The sequence below is a fragment of the Colletotrichum acutatum genome (genome assembly GCF_030867785.1).
Source record: "Colletotrichum acutatum strain CBS 112980 chromosome Unknown BDZ83scaffold_5, whole genome shotgun sequence".
NCBI classification, from domain to species: Eukaryota; Fungi; Ascomycota; class Sordariomycetes; order Glomerellales; family Glomerellaceae; genus Colletotrichum; species Colletotrichum acutatum.
The window spans coordinates 550,195-565,885 of NW_026848999.1; the positions used below are offsets into that span (position 1 = coordinate 550,195).

Here is a 15,691-nt window from a genome sequence, read left to right on the forward strand (position 1 = left end):
AGGAGGGAACCCGAAGCGCACTTCAGTATCAAGGTAAAAAAGATCAACCCAGTCCCCAGGCTCGGTGTCGGAAGTCTCCAGCAATTTCTTGGCTGGGATGGAACCCTGAATAGCTTAGAGTGCTAGCGGCTCAAAACCGCATTCTGGACCTGCGACGGACTTAACGGAATTAAGAGTGGACCGCTGTCAGCGACGACCATCCAGTCTTTGGTCTGGAAACCTTGGTTGACGTTGCCATGTTAGAGATTCAGCACGGCGCAAGAGTCATTCTGCGAAAGCTTATGAGGTATGCGGAATGGTGCAAACTCATGCACGATGCTTCTAACCGGCTAACCATGGCCCAGTGACTTGGGCGAAGGCCGGATCATCATCGGTCTTATCCTTGTTGCGAATAAACGGCTTACACGCAAAAGACATGAGACAACAGATTAGGTACTTACCTTGTACGCAGTACCGAGTACTGCACCTCTGTGCAGTTTATCTGCAAAAGGTTCGAGTCATGAAGAGATGGACAGTCACTAAGCAGCATCATTGTCTCCATCACCCCGCGCACAAAATTGGAAGCAAGTCTGGGCGAAAATCATTGCAATATTGCTCTCAACCAAGAGCTGGGACTGACGGAGAAAAAGACAAGCATGGAAAGGTAAGGTAAGGTACGGATACATGGCTCACAGTCCGCGAGCTGAGCTGATGACGAAAGCGGGGTGGCTTGGAGGCTTGGAGCCAAAGAAAGAACACCCCACTTGATGAATAGCCCGTCTATCAATGTAACCCTCCAATAGGAATCCTTTCCTTTTGACGTCAACCTCAAGTCCCCCCAATTCCCCAGGCTTATCGCTCCGATCCAATACTGGCTGCTGCTCTGGGCTTCGAACAACACCAACAATCCAGACAACATCAACCTCATGTCGAACGCTTACGCCCAGCAGCCAATATGACCTGCACCAGTTACACACGCATCCAAATACGTACGAATACACGGTAGCCTAAACATGGTAACCAACTCCTCTGCCGATCACCTCGGGTGCTCCGCTGCCTCCGCAACCGCCAATTGCCCCTCCTCGTACGCCGACAAGGGTGCCATTGGTACTCTTGTGCGCTTTTTCTCGGTCGCTGGCCGTGTGACTCATCTAGTCGACGAAACGGCACATGTGCCCAAGCTATAATCACTCCATGAACCATTACCATGAGGAGAACCTGAGACTCTATCGCCGAGTACCAGTCGTATTCCGACTCCCAAATTATCGTATCTCCCTCGATTTGTCAGCGATTCATCGCCGAAGAACGCAAATCCATCTGAAGTCGAGTTCCATCGTGACGACGACCACACCCATCACCATCCCATCTCCAGGTCGGCAGTTTCCCGCAGACTGTTCTGGGATTGACGGCCCATCCATCGGCCAGCTTCGGCAGCCTCCCCGGCCTCCATCGGTAAGGGGTCGCTTCCACTCTGGAGTCTTTGCTCGGTGGGACAAGCCTTTCCTTTGGGAACCTCATATTGTACCAAGACGTTGATAATTGGTTGGACGACAAGGCCAGCAACTCGGTCCGACAAACCAACTGAGCACAGAAGTCTATTCAAACTTCTACCGCACCCTACGAGGCTCGAACGGAGAACCAACAACAAAGTCTAGGCCATTGGATCGAGCCAGTAGGCGGGCCTTGGGGCCCAACTAACCCCTTTACAGCGACCCCGTCGAGCCCCAAATCACCGATTATTCGCCCCCTCCCGTCAGCACTAAACTCATACAGTCCTCGGCTCCTGCCGAAGCGCTGAGCCAAGCCCCTGGAAGCTCCTCGTGGGCGATCGCTATGCAGTCGTCGTAAAACGTATGGCGTTGGTAGTCCACTCGACCTTTGCACTGGAGCCTTGAGCCAGGGCTGTCGGCAGTTGTGGACAGAGCGTTCGGGTCCGATGACAATACTCTCCCGTCCCGCAGTGCTCGACCGTTCGGCATACTTCCGTTTTTGTTTCTTCTTTTGTGCGCCCGTTGAGCTGCAGCACAAAAGTTCCACCAAGTCCTCGACTAGTTTCAGCAACTCAGCTGTCGCCCATGTTCCTTGGGAGTAGTCGAACTGATCAAAAGGTAGGTTGGTTTCCACGTGGATGCTATGGCTACCTACCTAACGGTGACTTTGGCCAGTTACCAACGCAGAACAGTCCACTGACTACTCGGTCAATCGCTATCAAAGTATTCTCCTGGTAGTTCGGTGAAACTTGAATTCTGCCGTCTAATTCATTGGCTTCATTCGGCCGTATATCATATGCATCGCTAAGAGCCCGTGTCCCAAGACTTCGTTATAAGTCATATCCCATCAAGAAATGCAGCATAGCGTAAAACAACGCCTCTAGTAACCTGCCCCAAAACAAATTTGAAAGAAAGCACAAATACCATCCACTTCCTCGAGGCCCCTTCACGCCAGGTTGCTCTTAATGTTGGCATACTGACTGTTGGGGTAGCTCAACAGATTCTGATTCGAATCCAGCTTGCCCATCTTGCTCGCCAACACACCCACCAGACTTCCCTCGCCCTTGCGATCACCAGCGGCTTCCCAGAAGACGGCGCCGCCGAGCCTATTGTCGAGCAGATACTGGGCCTTGACGCCCGCGCTTGCCGGGTTGTCGTAGCTGATGAGCTCCTTTGTCGAACTATCGTAGCTGTACAGCGCGCCCGCCGTCGAGTCGTAGACCTCGACGGCGCCGGCCTTGGGGAGGACCTTGTAGTGCCACACGCCCGGCTCGATGGAGCCCGTCCCGACGCCCGAGTACGGCAGCCCGACGCCGTTGGCCGTGTTCTCAAAGGAGCGGCCGTACAGGGGCAGGCCGAGGACGACCTTGTTGGAGGCGATGCCCTGGGAGAGGTAGTACGCCAGCGCGGTCTGGGTGTCGAATTTGGTCGCCGTCGGGTTGGACGGGTTCTGGTAGAGGTTGGCCTGGTGGCCCGTCGTGGTGTCCCAGGAGCCGGCGTAGTCGTAGGCCATGAGGTGCCAGGCGTCGACGTAGGGATCCATGCCGGCCAGGTTCATCTGCTTGTAGTGCGAGGGGCCCGCGGGGCAGGCGATTGTGAGGGCGAAGTGGTAGCCCGGTGCGTTGGCCGCGGCGTAGGCGTCGAGCTGGGAGCGGACTTCCTTGAGGAGGGCGACGAAGTTTGTTGCTTCCGTGTCGCTGGCTGGGTATTCCCAGTCGATGTCGAGACTGCGGAAGAAGGGGTTTCGTTAGCATAAGGCATGCACAAGTGTGTATATATGTTTGTAAATGTGGTTCTTCTTACCCGTCGAATCCCCAGTCGATCATGAGCTTGATCGCAGAGGAAGCAAACTGCTTTCGAGCCGTGTCCGAGGCGGCGACGGCGGGGAACTTGCTAGACCAGGTCCAGCCGCCGATGGAGAGGACGAGCTTGAGCTGGCGGTTCTGCTTCTTGAGGGCGTAGAGCTGCTTGACGCAGCCGTAGGCGTTGCCTGCTTGGTTGTCGTCACCAGAGTACTGGCGTTGCGTGTCTGAATAGGGGTCTGACGAGACTCTGTTTTTCTTTGTGTCAGCCATTTTTTGCTTCTTGCAAACTTTTTAAGTTTGGTGACCGGGGATCAACTTACACCGTGCCGTCTGTCTGGATATCTGCAAAGGAGTAGAGCAAGTGCGTCACCTTGTCTGCGGGAATGTCTGCCGGTTGGTAGTTCGCCCCATAGACGCCCCTGAAGCAGAAGTGTTAGCATGGAGGACACCTGGGTTTCTTTGCAGATGTAGGGAAGTTTTCACGTACCAATTTGTGAAGTACAAGACATTCCTGTATCCCGATGCCGGGGTTCCTGTGCCGGTAGCAGGCGGAGAGGCTGTGCCCGTGCTGGACGCTCGCACAGTTGATAGAGACGACGGCGCAGCAGAAGCTGAAGAGGCCGCCGCCGACGTTCTCACCGACGATGAGGAAACGACGGGGTTTCCTCCCGCCGAAGTCGACGAGGCGAGACGAGAAGAAGTGACAAAGGAGGAGGAGACAGTGATGGGTGAAGGAAGCGACACCGCGGGCGGGCTCGTGGGCGCTGCTGTCGCCGCCTGGGAGGTGGGTATCGTGACTTGTGTGGTAGACACCACAGTCCCCGGCTTCCCGCACGTCGGGCGGACGGAGCGGCGCTCGTTTACTGGTACCGCGCCGGCTATGGAAGCCAGGGCGGCGAGGAGAGGTAGGAGGAGGGATGATCCGACCATGGTGGGCAACGGGGATTACAGCTTTCAGTGAATGGAGAAGGCTGGATTTACCTTGCTTGATCGACAGGGGAAAAGGGAGGAGCAAAGCCAGGACGGGTTGGTGCGAAGATGGGCGGCTCTTCTTATTGTTTCTGGGTCTTCGTCGTGATACCTGAGCCTCCCTTTTTCTTCTGTAAAAGGCCCCATAGACTGTTCAGAGGGGGGAGGGGGGTCCCCGACGATGGAGGGGTATAGCGTGGAGGCTTCATGATGAGGAATGGGTAGAGTCTGGTGGTGTGAGTTTTACCAACCTCCAAGACCTTTCCAAGTGATGCTAGAAAGCAGTATTGGAGGCATTGGAATGGGAGGAGGAGGTGGAGGAGGTGGTGGAGGTGGTGGAGTGGCCTTGTGAACAGCCCCCCCTTTGACATCGTAGTCGACTACCACGAGTAGGAATGAGAAACCTCCACCCCGGAGTTCTGGATCCCTCTCCATGGCCACAGGGTCCTAGTCAGGGAACATCTGCAACATGGGCTGGAAAAGAAAACAAGGCAAAGGGAATATGAGACTTCCGGCACACGTTTCCCGGAAAGACACCCATCAAAAGTTTACCAACTCTGGTTCACTCGTCTGGCTAGAGACAGGAAAGGGGAGAATATGACTGGAGCAAAGTTTTTTTCCTTTCCCAAATCAACTTTGATCGTGTTATTGATGTTTCGATGAGACTTCAAACCGAACACAATTGGCAGCAGAAGCGCTTGATTGGAGTTTGTGAGAAATTTGCCCAGTCCAATAGATTACATCCCAAGCATTGGACAGAATCCTCTTCGTGTGAACCCCGTTGATTAGCGCTAGTCACTTATGATGCCTTTGAATAGGAAAAGATGACTCTGTCACTGAGAGATTGGAGGCTGTTCAAGTGCTGCTAGAAAAGATGAGTGAGTACCGTATGCAAGGTTGGGTCGAGAATATGGTACGGTGGTAGTCGGACAGGTGCAGACGGCAGATGTATCCGCAACCTGGGGGTTCCGCGATATGCCCCGCTTTTCCCGGGGAGGTGGCCACGCTGAAGAATGGAAACCCTGCCACTTTCCAGCAGCACAGCGCAGCAGCAGCGGGAGCGCCCGGTGTACCTTGCCCCCTGACAGCTGTCATCCCATTCCCAGCTTACCTGTGACGAGATCGAATGCCTTTTTTTTTTCTCTTTTTTTTTTTCTTCTTCTTCTTCTTTCTCTTTCATCCACGCATTGCATATTTCCAGAGCACCTTGGTAGTTTTCTAGAGACCCAAGCAGGATTCAAGGGCAAGCCAGTGCCACGAGGGTGTAAAACTTTTCCAAAGGGTACCGTAGCTTAGGTAGAAAGGCCGTAAACATTCCAGAGATTAGAAAAACCAACCCGCCCTGGCTTACACGCCAATACATGGCTGAAGGCCCACAAACGCTGCGCCGCCCCTGAACACAATGTCTCGGCTGACATGCCCGACCTTCTCCCAATTCTTGGAGGCTCTTCTTGTCTGCGAGGTTCCAATCGATCCAGGAGAATCACGTATTCAATAGTCTGGTCCTACAGTCTCAGTGACGACGACCTCAAGGCTGAAGCAAAGGTAATCAACTTGGGATACATTGTGATTTCAACTCCAACATCGGACGAGCCAACCACAGTAGCCCCATGGCGAATATCTTCGAGACTCAAGACTCAAACGTATATGCAGGGCCACCAAAGACTCCAACAAAGACCCTTTTCCCCTGACGATTCTCATTCAGCCATGTCTCGCTTTCCAAAACGTTAGACAATAAGACTCCCTTTTTGACATTGTGAACACCAATTCATTACATCGCCGGCATCCCGGTTTCGATATTCCTCATAGCCAGAGCTTCTCCGACTTTGACTCCCTGGCTCGAAAATCATCGTCCTCAAACTCTCTTGCCATCAAGCCCTTGCATCCCCATCTCCCCCCTTCCCCTCAGCCCTTCCAGCAGAAACCGGAGCCTTCTCGGACCTCTCAAACCACATCAATACCACAGGCATCGCCGCAAAGGCAACCGATCCGCCAAGCATCGCTGCGACCATCATCCATCCATTCACACTCTGCCAAATCCAGCAGTCCCTTCCGTGCTCTCCTCCTTCGTCTGAAAACGCAGATATGATCAACCCGAGTAGCCCCTCCGCGCCGGCCAGGAACGCCGTCGCCAGACCTCCGATCGCAAGCCGGAACGAGGCCACGCGCGGCACGTCGTAGACTGCCACGACGTACCGCGCAACGACGAGGCCTATGATGGTTTGTAGAAACAGCACTGCTAAGAAGAAAAGCTCGGTTTGTGAGACTGTGAGGTGCTGCTGCTGCTGCTGCTGCTGCTGCTGCTGATCGGAGATAAGGGGCAGTCGTAAGTATCGGCGATATGTATAAATGATCCATGAGAGCAGCGTTGTTGTGGTAAAGGTGAAGAAGAAGTACGATAGCGCGATGCGGACGATGAAGAAGGCGAGCGCGACGTCCCATAGGATCTCAAAGACCGAGTCTGTGGTTTCGAAGAGGTAGTCCATGATTGCCGGCCTCAGGTGGGTAGGTAGGTCCAGTTGGTTTGTGTGATGTATTTATTCGTTCAAGGTTTCTGTTTACTAGATTTATTCGTGAATTTGTTCCGTCGTTGCAACTATCAATCTAAAATGGCTCAGTCTTTTGTGTACTATATACTACGATTCAAGCTCACGCGATTCCATCTCGTTGATCTTGTGACCTGGCATCGCCATGGATGTCGGCTTCGTGGGGTGATCGTGGAGTGACGTTTGGAATTGGGGCTACCCCGGACATACCACCATTACTGCGACAGGTCTTGATACCCAGGAGAATGATGTAAAGATTGCTGCATGGGCATAATCAGACTCCTGCCGGTCAGATGACAATCTGTATGTAATAGTCACAGTCAAGACTGTTTGGGATGAAGTGTAATTTTGGGGGGTATCGTCTCTGTCTCCTCACTCCTGTATAATGCGGGGGTCATTCCTCTTGCGTTCCATCATCTAAACCTGTAAACCAAAGAAAATGTTTCCATACATCTCTTAAATCTCCGTCTTGGCCAGCTTCTTAGCCAGATCGTCCACCTCCTTGTCCTTGAGCTGGACAGTGGGCTCCTCCTGAGCCTCCTCAGCCTCCTTGGTGAGGATCTCGGCCTCCTTCTCGGCGTCCAGCTCCTCTTCCTCCTCGGATTCCTCTTCCTCCTCCTCATCAGAGTCCTCTCCCTCGAGGTCGCTGAGGCTGTCGAGTCCCCAGGCGTCCTCGTCAACAACGTCGCCGCCAATCTTTTCCTTGCGCTCCTCGAGGAACTCGCGGATGGCGATGATGGAGGGGTCCTCCTCCTCAACCTTGTTGCCGTTGAGCTCAACCTTCTTCAACGCGGGCAGAGACTCGGTGACGACGCTGGCGATGCTCTCCAGTGCCTTGGGGGTGATGTCGTTGAAAGCCAGGCGAAGTGTCTCCAACTTGTTCTGCTTGCCTCTAGCAAGAGACTTGGCTACAACCTTGGTACCCTTGGGTGTGAGGTAGGCATCGTTGAGGCCGAGCTCCTGCAGGCTTGTCAAGTTGGGAAGGACACCAGCAAGAGCCTTGGCACCGTTGATGGTGAAGGTGTTGTCCTGGAGATCGAGGATGCGCAGTTCGGTCGCAGTTTTCAAGCCCTCGCTAATGAGGTGGCTGATTCCCTCCTGGCGAATACCGTTCTGGATCATCCTGATCTCCTTGATCTTGTTGTGAAGGCTGTAGGCCTTGGCCCAGGCTTGCATGCTGCCGTTCTCCAGACGGTTGCGACCGCAAATGACCGTCTCGAGATACGGGACCTCCTTGCCCTCCTTTCTTGCCGCCTCCTTCTTGGCGTGCAACTCAGAGAGCGCATCGGCCACCAGAATACCAGCGTGGGGGCCGAGGCCATTGTTGTTCAGGTAAAGGTGCTGGAGGGGCACGTGGGCAGCCAGGAAAGCGACGACCGGGGCCTGGGTGTTGATACCGAAAGCATTGTCGTTCAGGTTGATCGTCGTGAGCTTGGGGAGGTTGAGAATAGAAGTGAGGAGGGAGGAGAGGGCCTCAGGGATTTCGCTCAGGAGACGGCCGGTAAAGATGTCGGAGAGGTCGGCGGACTAGTCACTTTTGGTCAGTGAATGGTTATACGTGTTTTGGAAACTCTCGTTCGCCTACCTGGAGGTTCTTCTTGGTGGCCAGGACCTCACCAAGGAGCTTGCAAGCACCGACTCCCAGGGTGTTTCCCAGGAACCTGACCTCCTCGACGTCAGTCGAGCGCAACTCAGCGATGTGGGGCTCAAGGTCGGCACCAGTATCGAGCTTGAGACCCTTTCCCTCAAGAGAGAACACCTTGCGCGTGGTCGCCATGATGGATTTATTGATAAGCAAGGAGTGTTGGAAAAGCTGGGAGAAAGGTGGCAGCGAAAGCGCAAAATGAGTGTATGTCGGGGATGTTTATGGTGGGGGAGGGGTTAAACAAAGTCACTTTATTTTGTTTTCCACAAGACCCCCGAGTCACATTTGCAGGGGGTGAGCCCGGGTGGGTGCCTGTGTGCGGCTTGCCTCTGTGTGCCTGGTTGTAGTCACAGGGTGCCAGGCACCGACTGACCAGGGGGCGATTGCCGTCATTTGACGCTGACAGCTGGCTTCCACTGGCTGCTCTTCGAGGGTGCCCCTGACACCTGGCAGAGTTGGCTTGGTAGGTAAGTGGACCCACAAGATGAGCTCCGTGAGCCGCGCTGCTCGTCGCGACACCCTGCGGATTGAGCCCAGGCGCAAACATCATTAAAGTTGTCAGGAACGAGACCGATGTGATTTTTCTAGCGATTGACCTGCATCCCGCTGGCTCCTACCAATTGATTCATCATCAAATCTACGACAGCAGCGCATTGCTCGTTTTTCATCATATCGACCTCCCATCTCTTTTCCTCTCGTAACGATAATTCTTACGCTTCATCACTGAACAATCCACAGCCATTCATTGCTGCATCTTTCAAAGTGCTAGATTTCCATCATTCAACGGCGCAACATGGCTCGCGGAGACTCAACACCGCCCGACTCACCCCTCACCTCGGACAACAACAACACCTCCGAGGAGGAGGAGGTCCACGATTACGAGGATGAATCGCTCCTTCGTCCCTCGAAGCGCCAGAAGCTAGGCGCAGCCTCAACAACGTCTCCCGCGGTGGTCGCGGAACCCGAACCAGAAGCTGTGCCTGAGCCGGACCCTTTGGAGGGCATGTCGGACGTGTCTTCGGACACGTCTGGCGACATTCCCAGCTCTCCCATTAACGCCAAACTCGACGAGGAAGACTTCCAAGAACAGGTGACTTCCTGTGCCTGGGAAGGCTGCGATGCGGGCGATTTTGGCAACATGGATAAGTTGGTGGAGCATATTCACAGCGATCACATCGAAAGCCGGCAGAAGAAATACACGTGCGAATGGACTGGATGCAGTAGAAAGAGCATGGGGCACGCCAGCGGTTACGCCTTGAAAGCCCACATGCGAAGCCATACCAGGGAGAAACCTTTCTACTGTTATCTACCAGGCTTGTGACCATCCTTTGCAGAACCTCAGGGCATACCGGCTAACTCGCAGACAGAATGCGATAGATCATTTACGAGATCAGATGCTCTCGCTAAGCACATGCGAACCGTCCACGAGACAGAGGCCTTGCGTCCCTCCGATCCTGTCCCCAAGTCCATGCAAGCGGGTCCTACAGGAAAGGGGAAACTCAAGATTATCATCAAGACCCCTCAGTCACACGCTGCGGGACACGATGATGCCATCGATGACGGAGCTGACGACGACGAGCTCTCTGCCGACCTGTTTACTCCCTTGACTGAAGATCAAGGCTTCACTCGGGAGGAGCTCAAGATACCGCTTGAGAGGCTGTACAAACTCTGCAGATTCCAAGTCAAGTGGGCGCAAGAGGAGTCGGTCAAGCTGGCGGAAGAGGTCAAGTACTGGGAGAAGCAGTATAAGGACCTTTGGCGAGAGAAGGAGGTTCTCTTCTCCCAGGTTGTCAAGAGTGAGGTCGACTGGCACGAACGTAGGCAGGCAGTCCTTTCTGGCGCAGCAGATGTCCAGCTTTCGGGCGTGCTGGAGAGCCAAGAAGGTAACCAAACAGCCGCCAACGGAGAAGGCGCAGACTCCCAGGAAACCTCCAAGGCCGAAGAGACTCTCGTAAATGGAGCTAAATCCACCGAAGTAGCGGCAGCTAGTTAGGGTCAGCGTTTGGTATCCTGGAACCCAGGCGTCCAGTTTTAGTTGGACGAATTGACCTAGGCCGGCGACCTTGTCAAAATCGAGGAGTCTCCTAGGGAACGGGCGACTCCCCGGTTCCATGCATCTATTGCGGCTGATTGATGCCGTTTTATTACCTTATCACAACGCACCGAAAGGACTGTACAGGTGTGCGTGGGTTTGAAGCCGTTGAGACAGCCGAGGCATTTACAGGAAACGACAAAACTCCGACTTCCCAAAAACAACAGAGGGTGGAAGAAGAAGCAGAGCGATGCGCACCCTCGTCAAGGCCGTCATGAGATCAAAGGAAGCAGGAAACGGAGGCAGGCGTCTGGCAAGAGGATGTAAAACGATACTTACTACAGCATCCCACGAAGAAGCAGAGAGTATGGAGAGCGCAAATTGACGTCTCTTGGTGCATCGCGGGAGTCATGAGGAAGGCGATCAGGGAAATAGGCGCATGGAGTATATGTACACTAGGGAGTGTGTTTCGATTTGCACTTAAAGAAGCAGCTTACGGCTGCTTTTCTCAGTATCAATTCTTTGCCTCTTTACCTTTGGATAAGACTCCGAACATGCCATCTCATCAAGGCATTTTTGGCAGCGCAAAGCGTGAAGGGTGACTTTTTTCTTGTATTGCCTTATTCATAGGATGACAGCCAAGGCCCATTGAAATTTGTCAAGGACAAGCAACATTGCTGTTTTGCAAGCCATCTATGTTCGCCAGCATTCAGTTGGTTGCCAATCCTCTCGGTCTACAACAGCTACATTCTTTCTCTGTCTCTCTTTTCGTTTCCCGTTTCCCCTTTACAAACCCTTCTTCTTGGATCTGTACGACTCGGTATTCTTAAAGGGGAACGAGCTCGTGTCCTTGTCGTAGCCGTGCTTCTTGCTGCGTCGCGACTTGTCGCCGGCGAACATGAGGCACCAGAGCCCCGAGACGGCGAAGACGGCGCTGCCGAGGCAGCCGAGGGCAAAGGCCGTCTGGCCGGTGCGGAGCCACCTGCTGTAGCAGTAGAAGCCGGCCGAGGCGTGGTGGATGGAGGAGAGGATGAGGGCTGCGTTTGCGTAGGGGGAGACTGTTCCTGCTGGGGCTGTTTGGTGGGGGTTATTGTGTGAGCTACTGTGCTGAGAGATGTGTAGGCAAGAAGGGGGGGGACGTGGTGGAATCTTACTTAGGTCCTCTGATGCGAGGGGTACTGCTCCTGAAAGGGTTACGACGAGGAGGCCCAGGGTTAGGAGGGCGAAGCCTAGGGAGCGGGCAAAGTAGCCCTCGAGAGCTGGAAGGTTGATGTGTCAGTCAGTCAACCCTTGGGGGCTCACATGAGGTGGATGGAAGGGGGGTGAGGGAGAGACTTACAGCCTGCGGCGTACTGGTAGTCATCAGGACGCAGGAGGTTGGTGATGAAGCGCGGCCATATAATGAGCGGGACGGCCTGGGTCGCGAGCCAACCCAGGTTGCCGAAGCTGAAGGTTGATATCGCCTGTTGGTTCGTGGTAGAGCTATGTGTCAACGAGGATTCCCGAGAGACGGGGACGATGTATGGGAAATGGCTTACGTCCATTGAGGTGATTTGGTGAGCGGTGGTCGAGTTCGTTTTCCTATGACGAGTGATTTAGGTGGAATTGAAGAGTTTTGAAGTTACGGATTACTGCTTGAGAGCCTGCGTTACTGTATTAATGAAGCTTCGTAGAACTTTGCCTCGCGCGTGGGATGACTTCAAGGTTGAGCTCAGGGAAGAGAGAGCTACGACGAGCCGACGTCATTGGACGGGCCCCCGGCACCGCGTCCCTTGCCCGCCATGGCTCCCGATTCCCACTCGACGGCCTGCGTCGGCCAGCTGCACAACAGACAGCAATGAGCCTCCCCCTGTAATCCTGTCGGCTTAGGTTAGGTTCCCAGGGGCCGATGCCGCGAGGGGCGTCCACTTTTCCCATCCCGCCACTGAGTGGATGCCGATTTCGCAAAGCCTAGGCGCGCATGCACTGTCAGCGACGGGGCACTTTGACTGTTGACTCTGCGAAGAGCGAAAAAAAAACCCAGTGGTGGGGGATGGATTTGCAATCAACGATTAATTCCCATCCACCACTCGTTTGCGCATCTCCGGCCTCGCGGAGTACAAGGAGGAAGCATAACTCGTCCACAAACAAGACAAGGCCTCTCGTATCGTTTCCGCACTCATACCTAGACGAACGGCTTGTGTCCTCGCATCTCTCTCGCACCCCGCTGCGTTGCGACTCATACTTCTTATCGTCAACTTGTTGCATATCGCGACGTATCCACGCATTGCCCCGCCATCTTCGATATCCCACCTCCCCTCCTTTCCCTCCCACTCTTCCTCTCTCCTTCAATCTCTCTACGCTCTCGACACTCTGAACAGAAATCCTCCAAGATGAGCGCAATACTCTCCGCAGACGACCTCAACGACTTCATAAGTCCAGGCGTCGCCTGCATAAAACCAATCGAAACCCTCCCCTCCGCCCCCCCTCCACCACCCCTCGACGCCTCCCTCGAACACGAAGTCATCCTCGACGGCCAACCAAATTCCACCGCAGCAAGCAATGCGCCCCCCGCCGAAATCTCCCTCACAGACTGCCTCGCCTGCTCGGGCTGCGTCACCTCCGCCGAAGCCGTCCTCGTGAGCATGCAATCCCACACCGAAGTCCTCAACACCCTCGACTTCGGCCCGTCCCTCCGCATCGTCGGCCCGGACCCGACCACGGGCGAGTTCCACGTCCAGGGGCTCGAAGACGAGAGCAGAATGCTTTTTGTGGCGAGCGTCTCGCCACAGACGAGGGCGAGTCTGGCTGCTGCTGCTGGCGACGGCACGACGGAACGGCAGGCTGGGTATATGCTGGACGCGCTCTTCAGCAGCGACGCGGGGCTCGCGAGCGGCGGGAAGCATGGGAACGGGTTCACGTGGGTGCTGGATACCAACGTTGCGCGCGAGGCGTGTCTTGTTCTCGGGGCTGATGAGGTTCTGGGCGGTGGCGGTAGCTCAGCAGCAGCAGGCGCTTCACCGTCACCGTCACCGTCAACCCCCGCGACAAAGCCGATCCTCACATCATCGTGTCCCGGGTGGGTGTGCTACGCCGAAAAGACGCACCCCTACGTCCTCCCGCACCTGTCGCGCGTGAAATCGCCCCAGGCGCTCATGGGCACCCTCCTCAAGACGACGCTGAGTAAGAAGCTCGGGATCCCGCCCAGCAGGATCTGGCACCTGGCCGTCATGCCGTGCTTCGACAAGAAGCTCGAGGCCAGTCGCGAGGAGCTCACGGATTCGGTGTGGGGTCCCGACGGAGACGGGAAACCCGGCAGAGGGGTCCGCGACGTGGACTGCGTTATCACGAGCAAAGAGGTCCTCATGCTGGCCGAGTCAAGGGGGTTCAATTTCTTTAATCTACCGCGGGCTAAGCCATCCGCCGCCGGTGTCCAACGGACGCCGTTCCCGGACACGAGGCTAGACAAGTTCCTCTTCCCGGCCCACGGAGCCCACCGCTCGTCTGTGGCCGCCGGCTCCTCCGGCGGCAACCTCTACTTCACTCTACAGACCGTGGCCTCCAAGCACCCCAACTCCCAGATCCAAATCATCCGCGGCCGTAACGCCGACGTCGTCGAGTTCATCGTCGCTTCCGCCACCGGCGACCCCATCTTCAAGGCCGCGCGGTACTACGGCTTCCGCAACATCCAGAACCTGGTTCGCAAGCTGAAGCCAGCGCGACCGTCCCGTATGCCCGGAGGCAAGGCGTTCGGCGCCGCCAGGAGGCCCACGGGAAAGTCCGCCGGGCTCGAGTATGCCTACGTCGAGGTCATGGCGTGCCCCGGCGGCTGCACCAACGGCGGCGGGCAAATCAAGGTCGACGACCCGATCGTCGTCGAGCGCAAGGGCTACGAGAGCAAGCCGGGCCCGCTCGAGCAGAAGGATTTCCTGGCCGAGGTCGACGAGGCCTACTTTTCAGCAGAGGACTCTGACGGCGAGGAGAGCAATGGTATTGCTCAAAATGGTAACGGTCTGCAAGAAGCAGACGACGTTGTTGACGGAATTTCGCCTTCTTACATTCGAGATACCCTAGCGCATTGGGCGGATTGCACTGGCATAGACTTGGGTAGACTGGCCCTCACCACGTATCGCGAGGTGGTCAGCGACGTGGGCAAGGACAAGGCTAGCGACACGGAGCGCGTCGTTCAGCTGGCGGGCAAGATTGGCGGAGGCTGGTAGTCTTTTTTTGCTTATTTCTTCTTTCCCTCGTTTGACAGGGAAGAGGCAAAATTAGCATAGTAATAATTTCATCCTTCCTTTGTGCCTCGCTTGGCGAAGCCGAATCCACCTCGTCCAGTCCCATCCGGTCCGCGTGGAGCTCGAATGGCCTGCTTGGGCTGGTCCTCGACGTCTCTCGGGGTCGAACGCCCAGAAGAATGCGGGTTGTATGTGTTGTACGTGTGTGGGCCGTCGCCGCCCCCACGCTTCTGCATCCCGAAGCCGCCTCGGGGTGCGTATCCGGGGTCGTAGAGCTCACGACCGCTCTCGGCGCGAACGGCGTCGGATCTGCTACTGCCAGGTCGTCGTAGGTCATCTTGTCGATTCGAGTTCCCTCGGTATCCACCACCGCCGCCGCCGCGACCGCGTCCTCGTCCACGGCCGCGCCCTCCACCTCTTTCGTTCTCGGCGCCTCCTCCTCCCCCTCTAGGTGGAGTGACTGTCCCACTCGGGCTCGAGGCGCCAGAGGAAGGGTTCGATTCGCCAAAGATCTTTGCGCGCGCCTCCTCGTACCGCCGCTGCTTCTCCTCGAGCTCGCGCTGCTGCTTGGCGCGAATCTCCTCGGGCGTGAGCTGCGGCTTCTTCTCGGCGTGCTGGTCGTCGGCGTCGTCGTCGGCGAGGGAGAGGTGGGAGAGGAGGCCGGTGACGGGGTCGCGCCGGGCGATTGTTCGGGGCGCGGGTTTTCGGCTCAGGACTTTGACCTGGGGTTTGAAGCCCGTGGCAAGGGGGACTGAGGGTTGGGTTTCGAGGAAGGTCATTGGTGTGGGTGTGGGGGAGTCACTAGGGAAGGTCAAATTTCGTGTTAGCTACTTTGCCCGTTTTCTATGACCATAGCCATTGGGAGGACATGGAACAGGCAATGGAAAAGACCGTAGGCTGGGCATGAAAAAAAAAGCCGGGTGGAAGACATACGCTGATTCCCAAAGCTTTCGATTCTGCTCGGCATGCTGGGCGAGCCGCTCTGCCTTGGTCATTGGTACTTGCGGT

At 55.7% G+C, this 15,691-nt stretch overlaps 7 protein-coding genes across 7 annotated transcripts; 2 read left to right on the forward strand and 5 right to left on the reverse strand.

Annotated features, from left to right (window-relative positions):
• Window positions 1-2,415: 2,415 nt before the first annotated feature.
• On the reverse strand, window positions 2,416-4,204 carry BDZ83DRAFT_747163 (glycoside hydrolase superfamily; the record flags this gene model as incomplete). The annotated part of the gene is made up of 4 exons (XM_060513391.1): window positions 2,416-3,196; window positions 3,273-3,521; window positions 3,595-3,693; window positions 3,762-4,204. The coding sequence occupies 4 exons, from the start codon at window positions 4,202-4,204 to the stop codon at window positions 2,416-2,418; spliced, it is 1,572 nt and encodes a 523-aa protein (XP_060370901.1).
• A 1,910-nt stretch (window positions 4,205-6,114) lies between these two features.
• On the reverse strand, window positions 6,115-6,729 carry BDZ83DRAFT_747164 (uncharacterized protein; the record flags this gene model as incomplete). The annotated part of the gene is made up of 1 exon (XM_060513392.1): window positions 6,115-6,729. The coding sequence occupies one exon, from the start codon at window positions 6,727-6,729 to the stop codon at window positions 6,115-6,117; it is 615 nt and encodes a 204-aa protein (XP_060370902.1).
• A 516-nt stretch (window positions 6,730-7,245) lies between these two features.
• On the reverse strand, window positions 7,246-8,566 carry BDZ83DRAFT_565881 (ran GTPase activating protein 1; the record flags this gene model as incomplete). The annotated part of the gene is made up of 2 exons (XM_060503811.1): window positions 7,246-8,316; window positions 8,375-8,566. 2 exons carry the CDS (start codon window positions 8,564-8,566, stop codon window positions 7,246-7,248), a joined length of 1,263 nt encoding a protein of 420 aa, XP_060370903.1.
• A 287-nt stretch (window positions 8,567-8,853) lies between these two features.
• Window positions 8,854-10,652, forward strand: BDZ83DRAFT_342543 (uncharacterized protein). Its single transcript, XM_060502467.1, has 3 exons — window positions 8,854-8,901; window positions 8,990-9,747; window positions 9,802-10,652. The coding sequence occupies exons 2-3, from the start codon at window positions 9,228-9,230 to the stop codon at window positions 10,425-10,427; spliced, it is 1,146 nt and encodes a 381-aa protein (XP_060370904.1). The 5' UTR covers window positions 8,854-8,901; window positions 8,990-9,227; the 3' UTR covers window positions 10,428-10,652.
• Window positions 10,653-10,910: 258 nt separating this feature from the next.
• On the reverse strand, window positions 10,911-12,448 carry BDZ83DRAFT_342443 (uncharacterized protein). The gene is made up of 4 exons (XM_060502466.1): window positions 12,005-12,448; window positions 11,806-11,929; window positions 11,621-11,725; window positions 10,911-11,539 (listed from the first exon to the last, which is right to left on the reverse strand). Exons 1-4 carry the CDS (start codon window positions 12,008-12,010, stop codon window positions 11,253-11,255), a joined length of 522 nt encoding a protein of 173 aa, XP_060370905.1. The 5' UTR covers window positions 12,011-12,448; the 3' UTR covers window positions 10,911-11,252.
• A 1-nt stretch (window position 12,449) lies between these two features.
• Window positions 12,450-14,699, forward strand: BDZ83DRAFT_342395 (cytosolic Fe-S cluster assembly factor NAR1). Its single transcript, XM_060502465.1, has one exon. The coding sequence runs from the start codon at window positions 12,839-12,841 to the stop codon at window positions 14,663-14,665; it is 1,827 nt and encodes a 608-aa protein (XP_060370906.1). The 5' UTR covers window positions 12,450-12,838; the 3' UTR covers window positions 14,666-14,699.
• On the reverse strand, window positions 14,700-15,555 carry BDZ83DRAFT_342547 (uncharacterized protein). Its single transcript, XM_060502468.1, has one exon. The coding sequence runs from the start codon at window positions 15,460-15,462 to the stop codon at window positions 14,734-14,736; it is 729 nt and encodes a 242-aa protein (XP_060370907.1). The 5' UTR covers window positions 15,463-15,555; the 3' UTR covers window positions 14,700-14,733.
• Between the last annotated feature and the right edge of the window lie 136 nt (window positions 15,556-15,691).

Bases quoted from the DNA above. Each gene is read 5' to 3' on its own strand.
- BDZ83DRAFT_342543 (XM_060502467.1), top strand. From the start codon at position 9,228: ATGGCTCGCGGAGACTCAACACCGCCCGACTCACCCCTCACCTCGGAC. The intron at 9,748-9,801 runs GCTTGTGACCAT...ACTCGCAGACAG, and splicing joins TTTCTACTGTTATCTACCAG to AATGCGATAGATCATTTACG.
- BDZ83DRAFT_342443 (XM_060502466.1), bottom strand. The intron at 11,726-11,805 runs GTAAGTCTCTCC...TCAACCTTCCAG, and splicing joins CTACCAGTACGCCGCAGGCT to CTCTCGAGGGCTACTTTGCC. The intron at 11,540-11,620 runs GTAAGATTCCAC...CCCACCAAACAG, and splicing joins CCTCGCATCAGAGGACCTAA to CCCCAGCAGGAACAGTCTCC.
- BDZ83DRAFT_342395 (XM_060502465.1), top strand. From the start codon at position 12,839: ATGAGCGCAATACTCTCCGCAGACGACCTCAACGACTTCATAAGTCCA.
- BDZ83DRAFT_342547 (XM_060502468.1), bottom strand. From the start codon at position 15,462: ATGACCTTCCTCGAAACCCAACCCTCAGTCCCCCTTGCCACGGGCTTC.